The following is a 9,179-nucleotide window of genomic DNA, read 5'->3' as shown; positions in this document are numbered from 1 at the left end:
ATCAGTTAGTGAAGGCAATACTGGATCTAAGCACTCAAGCAGCAGTGATGTTGAAATTGGATCAAGTTCACATGACTTTGGTGCACTCTTCATTAGGATTGTACGTACAAAATCCATAGAGATAGGTTCAAATGCTGCTAATGGTTGCGGCTCAAATTCTGTATCCCAACTGAATGGTGACGACGAGTCAATTGAAATTGTGGTGTCAAGCTTATCTCTAATGGTTTGTACTTTGTCACGGAAGAAATTTGCTAACATGTCCGGAAGGTCGACTGGAGAGAAGGTATTTGGAAGTGGTTCCTTGACATTAGCTTGTTAGTAATCTCGAAGAGCTCTTTGCAGCTGGAACTTTCCATGATCTTAGTAGTGTAGTGGGCTGATTTTGCTGCATGGACTATATTTGTGACATTCTTCTTAGCGACTTCATAGATTTGCTTATGAATAGTGAGTCTGGTGGAAAGCCAAAGCCTCTCAGCTTTACGGCAGTCTCTTTTAGCAGTGCAAAGCTGGTCCCTAACACTGCTATACCATGGAGAACACTTTTGAATTGATACTCTGCACTTGGTAGTTGGGGCATGTTTGTCAAGCAATTAACGCAGGCAGTTAGTGAGTAGGAGGTAAGCAAGTTGTTAGGTTAGCTTGGATGTCGTGCATTAGTTTGGTTCTATTTATCATACGGAGGTTTCTCTTAGTAGCAGATAAAGGTGGAGGGTTAGGGACTAATACGTCAAGATGGCATATAATGCAGAGATGATCTGATGCAAGGTCATGGGATACCAGGGAGGACCGTAGATATATGTAGGTAAGCAGGTATGCACGTATATCGTGTTACGGATATCGATAGCGTATGTTATTTTCTATTATAGTTTTTATTTAAGTCATCTGGGTTAGTAACATTATTTTTATGATTGGTAATTCTAACATTACAGAAAGCGTTTTAATGGTGAGGTCACGTCATGTGTGTTGTGTTGTGTACATGTACAATATGTTGTGTGTGCGTGATTATCATTTTTAACATTTGTCATATCGTTACGATGTCTGCAGTGTGGCAGTTTATAGCAATGCCTAGCACTGGGGAAACATGCTGCAGACATGTACCATGATGTCCCACTCAGTCACATTATCGTGACACCAGGCCGACCAGTCCTAACACTAACCTCTTAATGCAGAGCGTATAGCGATGCAGCTGTTAGTACCATTTTTAGAAGTCTTTGGTATGACTCGGCCGGGGATTGAACCCACGACCTTCCGCTTCCGAGGCGGACACTCCAACTACTAGGCCACCGGAGCAGTCAGTTTCAATAGTTAATGTAATGTCCAGTTGATGATAATTTAATAACAAAGATGTGTTAGACTGGTAGGAAATTATTGTATTATTCCTTCTAATACATGTAAAAGCTGCCTCTCTTGGTACTCAGCTTTAAGATGTTTTAGGACTTGTTGGCCTGGTGTCAGGATAATGTGACCATGTGGGAAATGATGCTTCGTGTCTGCGGCTATAAGCTGACAGCAGACATCGTAGCAATATTTATAGGTTACTGTATTTGTATGTGAATATATGAACGAGTATTTCAGATGGAATACTGCACAACCTTGGGAGTACAGTATATCCATCTGACAAAATGAAAATGGCGTTTTTATCTACCTAAATTTGAGGCGTCATATTGTGAATGAATGCGTTTGGTAACAAATTTTCCATTTGATCTGGAATAAATAGATTTGTGTATTTTTGAGGAAATTCAGGACATAAAAATAAGTACATTTTTTGCCATTCTTATTGCCAGCTAAAGAAGATAGTTTATACCTCATCACCTGTATGTTATTTGTAAGGACCCTTTCTGGCATCTAATGTATAGCTAGCCTAAATCCGAAACATTGCATCAGAAAAGTTAACGTGGAATGTGCTAAAGCAGCTGGTATGTGGCAGACCACGAAACATTTGTTTTACTTCATTCAAAAACAAATTTTTCTTCATTCAAAAATAAATTTCATCAACCAAAACGTAAAATGCCTACTACGCGAGTGTACATGACCATCTGCTGTAATCTTCGTTCAGGCTTTATTTATTTTCTTGGATATTTACCATTTGTATCCATCTTACCTTACAGGCTTCCATCTACATGGATGATAATTATGCCACTGAGCATGACTGTTCTCAGGTGTTGTGGTTCACCAACTACTATCCATCTCTTCTCTTGCAAACCGTCAATGAAACCCAAATTATAGAGTAAACTTATAGCTTTCGCTGACCAGAATGGTCTTAACACCCCCCTCCCCTAAACAACATCCATATGTATGGAATGAACAGTGGAACAGTTGGTAGACTGGTTTAAACCTATCAGCAGCAACGTTTATATTCATAGAAATCCAGATTAAAGTTACATCATTCAAGTTAAATCTTCACATTGTTATTTATATCAAATATGTAAATTCTTATATTGGATTAAAAATAACTAAGTAGGGGCCCCGAGTGGCCGAGTGGTCTAAAGCACTCTCCGTTACGGATCACGGCCATCTCACCTCTGTCTGCGCAGGTTCAAGTCTCAGATTCAGCCAATGTGGGCATGTGAGAAAGCTTGCCAGTAGCTTCTTGTGGGTCGGTGGTTCTTTCCGAGGTTTTCCCTATCGTGTGCTGAAAAATGGCGTTAAACCCATAACAACACCAATTAACATGTATATTTATCTATTCTCCCACTTTTTTTATTGCTAGATAAGTCTTGTGCAAACAATGACCATCTATCAGTTAATGAAGATATGAATTAATTGCATAATCTAGCCAGTTTAAGCTGCGTCATTAAGTGTGACTCTGACATTTACTACTTTTAAACATCATACACCACTCCCTCGATAACTCGCACACAATGGGGTCCACAAACTTAGACTGCTCTATAAGCAAAGCGCAAGTTACCGAGGGACCTCCACAAATTGGACAAAATGGCTTTGACATCAAGAAAACCGGCTGGGGGGGGGGAGAGAGAGAGCGGTGTTATGGAACTGGACTATTTATTGACCAAACCCTCATTTTACAATGAAGTTGATAATCATTTTTAATAACGCGCTTTTTCTAATGAAGTTGTTCGTTATTCTGTTTAAATAACATTTATTTTAAAAATGTCCAACATATGAAAGATCGTTCCAACTGGTTTCAACAACCATCACGTGTATGTGAAAAAATATGTGTATTAAGTCACTGCTTTTTGTTTTCTTGATGAGTCTGTTTCCCATACTGGTGTTTAATATTATCCTGACAAATCGGGAGTTGACAGAGCTGGGAACTTGACTAACTGTTGCTACACCTCCAAACAAGATTTCTTTTTCATTTAAAAAACACGTGACATTTACTTCATGAGACAATCGTCTACGTTAAAGCTCAATTTGTGTATTGCTCAATTAGTGCCAAACTGATGTTGTGATTTCATTAGAATTAATAATGAACCTTCTCATCATCCTTGATGATATCTCTAAGTGCCAGTTCAAAAATTCTCTGAAACTCGCCTGCCCAAAATGGTCCGTATCTGTGAAAGCGAGCTCATTATTTTAAGAAGTATTCATTTTGCTTGGCTGCCTTGTTAGCTTTGATCACAGTTATGAAAGAGTCAATTAATTTAAGGTAGTTTATGTTACATAAACAATAACATTTATAAGTGTTCGATTGATCAAATGAAGTGAGTTCAACCCAACATACGGCCGGTGCCACTAGATTTTAAGTTTGTAGGATTTTCATGCCTTTTAACTTTTCTTTAATTCCACCTCCTTAACTTGATTCAAAAGACAGAATTAACGTGATAATACAAAGGAGGCCAGCTTTTAATTCCATGCAACAATACAACAAATACTTCTGGAAGTCAGTTATCAAAACACAGTCGGAACTTAATTAGGTTCTCAAACGCTTCTGGACATAGCTGTTACGGTAGATTGATGAATTTTAAGTTTAATTACAAGAGGGCATATAGCATTTACGACGATTACACTTTAAATGAACTAAAAGATAGAACCAGAACACAAATTTCAATTGATAAAAAAAATGATTTAATTTGTATTTATTTATTAAAGTACTGCCTCCACTCGGAGTAAGTGACATTTTCATTGACTGAAATTTCCTTACATATCTTTAATTGCGTTTAGTAGAAAAGAAAATGTAAAAAAATTATATGACCTAATTTTTAAGTTTGATATTTCATTGTGTTGATTAAAATTTCCTGGTCCTATCTACCGTTTTCGAGGATAAAACAAAAGATATATCAAAGTTTCCATTACCGATTTTGATCACAATTTTCTTAAAATTCAACAAATAGGGATCAATTTTGGGGGTATTTTCTGTTTAAAAAATGGGATCCACACCTGACCCCGCATTATAAGCGGGTTCGTGAGTTATCAGGGCACTAGTTATTGAGGGAGTGGTGTAGTTGAATAACTACATGTGTTGATTGTAAGCAGTAGTTCGTCATTATAGAACTTTTCATAGAGGCAGTTCATATAAAAATAATTTTGTGATTGTTTGTGAATAAAGAATTCACATATGGTTTGCAAAACTCAGTTGTTGGAGCATTCAGGATGAATGAATCTGAAGCTGAATTAGCATCCGGCAAATCTCACATACTGTGTGTGATCCCTTTTGATAAACCTATGATCAGATCTCACATACTGTGTTTGATCCCTTTTGATAAACCTATGATCAGATCTCACATACTGTGTGTGATCCCTTTTGATAAACCTATGATCAGAACTTGTGAGGAGAAATTGTCCCCTTGTGATGTGTATCGTAGATAAAAGGATTTGTAAAATGTCACAAAGCTATAAACACCGTTGAATTCAATGCAAAAGCTAAATTAAAATACCAGAGATGTAAAAAATGTGTACAATCAATGAGATTAAAATGATATTACAATGCGGGAAATGAAAAGGACTGAATATATCAAAATGGCAAAAGACGCTCAATGCAACTGCACAAGAAAGAACAATTTGAAATGTTTTAAATCCAAAAACATAAATACAGTAATGCAGTAAAGATATTAAAGGACTGCAGTCTTAAAGTAACAAAATCTATTCCATAATAGGTTCTACTTCTAGCTTGATTATGCCTTTGGCAGATGTGCAAAGCATGATGGATATCAGATTTAAATGAAAATGCACACTGCACCTTATCCTGCAATTTAATACAATTAATTGTTCAACTTTCCTTAACCATGGCTGCATACCACATATTTTATTATTAGATGAAATTTTCAAATACAAGTCTTTAAATTTGGGAGTTATACTCTAAACTTAGATAGTGAAGTTACACTCAGAACAGTGTGACATGAAAAAACTTTAACATTATCAACTAAACTTGGGCAGGAAGGCAACAGCAGCTTGTGGGATTCCATAACGGCATTTAAGTGTTCTGGAGTAAGTCAAGTCTTTTTAGAGGTTTAATGTTCACTTTTAATCAAAATGAGAAACTTATACCAGAATGCACTTACCTTTATCAAGCAAGGATTTTTTTTTATCTAACCAACACTGACATACAACAATGTAATTTAAAAAGAAATAAATATTAACATTCCACCAATTCATGACCGGAGATACATTAAGGGAAAGAATAAAAAGGTCACAGATGGTGATAGGTACTACTGGAATGCATAAAATGAATTCTCCGATTTTTAAACGAACATACAACTATTCTAACAGATAAGCCAACAAAGAGTAATAGTCTGACAAACGGAAGTAATGAAAAAGTTAAATCAAATAACAAGGTCTTATATAACATCTATGGTAAGTACACAGGTTTAAACAAAAGATCTTTTAGTATGCAGTTGGTTTTGATACTATCAGGAACACTTATAACATTAACTGAGCTATCAATTCTAGGTTACAGTTCAAATTCAAAAATGGAATTAGACTGTGTACTGTTGATGGTGTATTTCTGTTACCAAGTGACATGGTAATTAAATGGGTATTTATATCACTGGGCATAGCAACACTAGCTTGAATTAAACCCCATAAATAATAGCGACCTTGCGACAGATGGTATACCAAATACTGATAAACAATCTGTATGCCTATGACAAGAAACTGCAGAGGACAAAAACAGAGATAATGTGAGTTGTTGTTGTTGTGGGGTTTAATGCCATTTTTCAGCACACGACAGGCTATGCATGGCGGCCAGAATAAATGGTGGAGGAAGAACCCGGGAAAACCCCGGGAAGAACCATCGACCCACGAGAAGATACTGGCAAGCTTTCTCACATACCCACATTGGCTGAATCCTAGACTCAAACCAACTAAGTCGGTACAAAGTATCAAATGGAAGGATGATGAAGATGATAGTCATTCTATCAATAAACTTACAAAAGTTGATACTGGAATATTCTTAAGACATTCAGCAGATAAAAAAGGTCAAAACAACACTGAATATGTCAATTATATATCTTGATACTAAAGGTTGTTGGACCTGGTGTACTTTATTTTTAAGCTAGGCTGTGAACTTTTAAAATCCTTTTATGACACACTTTTGATCAAATATGTAAATAAAAAGTCCACTCATATTAGAAGTAACAAAAAAAAAAAAAAACATGTTTTGCAAGAAAGAAATGACTTGTCCTGCTGTTTTAGAAAAATCTAATTACACTGATGCTGTTTCCAGGAAATGCTGATGTGACATTTTTAATTATCAACATTTATCAAGCCCTTCTCAATTTACTAATTTACTAAGCCCTTCTCAATTTACTAATTTACTAAGCCCTTCTCAATTTACTAACTTACTAAGCCCTTCTGAATTATCTTTGCCTCCTGAAGGACAGCAGTACCTCCCCTCATCCAATTTTAATTTTTCTACAACTTCTGAATTGTTTTTTTTTTTTTTCACTGCTTTCCCTGAAAACTTTTTTTCCAATTCTCCTTGAGTTACAACAAATTATTTTTTGCCTTCAAAATATTCTGCTGTTCTTTCCATAAGACTCATGGCAAAATTGTATGGATCAACAGATCATGTATTGTATTGTACACATAACACTACCATTTATATTTGCTCATAAGCAGGGTCCAATTGCACAGATCCTAATATGCTGGCAGATTAGGGTCTATACTGTTTGTTTTACTTATCAATCCTAACAATCTGCAAAGATCCAGATCTGCCAATGTGTCATGCAACAGCAGATCTGGATCTCTGCAGTTAGCTATTGGATCTGATTTGAGCTTGAGTATACATGGTAACATGTAGTGTACAGATTTTCTGATGAAGGGAGGTAATTCCAATATCATGTCAATCACCTGTTGATTTTTGCCTGTCCAGAAGCTGCACTGTATAGCAATGAAAGCTGAATCATACTATATTCTATTAACATTATTCATTTCAGCACCACTCCAGATGTTGCATCTATACATACAACTGTCTAGTCATGTTGTTCACAAGCACACATACTAGCAGGAGTGACAACAGAATCCATGCCACTACAGATGTTGGGGTAACAAACTTCCTGTATTAAACTGGACTTTACCTGGTGAAATATAAATCTATACTTGATCAGACTGCCTTTCATTTTTAATAAAGTTTTTTTGTCTCTCAGTGAGACTAAACTAAATAGATTGGTCCAACAATAAATTTTATTGCATATTTTTTAATCTAAGTTTCTGCTGCTGATTATTTCCTGTTCTTTCCAGTCCTTGGTTTCATTTCTGGGAATACCAGCGGTAGTTTTAGCAGTGCAACTCTGGATTCTACTTTCTGTCCATCTCCAAGAGAGATTTTCTGTGTCTTCATTTGACATCCTAATGCCTGGAAATGAGTTTGCATCCTGAAATGTACACAAAGAAATAACGAGAAAGAGGTAAAGGATGTTAAGATTATTGATGAAAATATTATGAAGTAATGACTATTACAATTGGGGGGGGGGGGGCAAAATATGTCTTCCTTGAAAGAAAATTTACTTGACGCAATAATTCAGTCTATCCCAAAAAAAAGGAATGTCTGCTATTTAGTGAGGGTGCACACATATATATTCTTGTATCTGTATGGATGACAATCAGTGCCAGGGGTAGTACATTAGCTTACAGTACCTCTACTATGTAGATGCAAGCTAAAAACTGATTGCTGACAGACAACTCATACCAGATATTGGATCATACCATAAGACTACCTGTCGTTGAAAAATCACCAGATAAACAGAAGTTCAGAAGAATGAGAAACTGTCAGATAATGTTGTTGTTGTTGGGTTTAACGCCATTTTTCAGCACACAATAGGCTATGCATGGCGGCCAGTATTAATGGTGGAGAAAGAACCTGGGAAAACCCTGGAAAGAACCACCAACCCTCGAGAAGCTACTGGCAAGCTTTCTCACATACCCACACTGGCTGAATCCGAGACTCGAACCGGCACAGGCAGAGGTGAGAAGGCAGTGATCCATAACAGAAAACGCTTTAGACCAGTCGTGGCCCCCAAAATTGTCAGATAAAAAGAAATTCAGAAGAATGAAAATTTTTCAGATAAACAGGAGTTCAAAAAAAGGAAATATTGCCAGATAAACAGAAATTCAGAAGGAAAAATTGCCAGATAAACAGGTGTTCAAAAGAATGAAAAACTGTCAGATAAACAGCCACAGAAGAATGAAAAACTCAGATAAACAGCTCAGAAAAATGAAAAATTGCCAGATAAACAGGAGTTCAAAAGAATGGAAAATTGCCAGATAAACAGGAGTTCAGAAGAATGAAAAAACTGTCACATAAATAAACAGTTCAGAAGAATGAAAAACTGTCAGATAAACATCTCGGAAGAATGAAAAATTGCCCAATAAGGAGTTAAAAAGAATGAAAAGCTGTCAGATAAACAGCTCAGAAGAATGGGAAAAAAAACCCCAGATAAACAGGAGATCTAAAGAATGAAAAACTGTCAGATAAACAGTTCAGAAGAATGAAAAACTGTCAGATAAACATCTCAGAAGAATGAAAAATTGCCAGATAAACAGGAGTTCAGAAGAAAAAATTTTCAGATAATCAGGAGTTCAGAAGAATGAAAAACTGTCAGATAAACATCTCAAAAAAATGAAAAATTGTCAGATAAACAGTTCAGAAGAATGAAAAATTGTCAGATAAACAGTTCAGAAGAATGAAAAATTGTCAGATAAACAGTTCAGAAGAATGAAAAATTATCAGATAAACAGACGTTCAGAAGAATGAAAAATTGTCCGATGAACATGAGTTC

At 36.0% G+C, this 9,179-nt stretch overlaps 1 protein-coding gene across 1 annotated transcript in view; it reads right to left on the bottom strand.

Moving 5' to 3' along the window:
* Window positions 1-7,566: 7,566 nt before the first annotated feature.
* LOC149797473 (DNA-directed RNA polymerase I subunit RPA49-like) overlaps window positions 7,567-9,179 on the bottom strand; it is a 61,165-nt gene continuing 59,552 nt past the window's right edge. Inside the window, exon 12 of the mRNA XM_089962285.1 lies at window positions 7,567-7,775. Within this exon, the coding sequence (XP_089818411.1) occupies window positions 7,622-7,775 (154 nt within the window). The 3' untranslated portion in view covers window positions 7,567-7,621. The remainder of the gene's footprint in view (window positions 7,776-9,179) is intronic.

Source organism: Sinohyriopsis cumingii, chromosome 6, assembly GCF_028554795.1.
Source record: "Sinohyriopsis cumingii isolate HCF-2022 chromosome 6, ASM2855479v2, whole genome shotgun sequence".
Taxonomy (NCBI): Eukaryota; Metazoa; Mollusca; class Bivalvia; order Unionida; family Unionidae; genus Sinohyriopsis; species Sinohyriopsis cumingii.
Note: the sequence above shows the minus strand (reverse complement) of the source record. Positions and strands in the feature narration are given on the sequence as shown.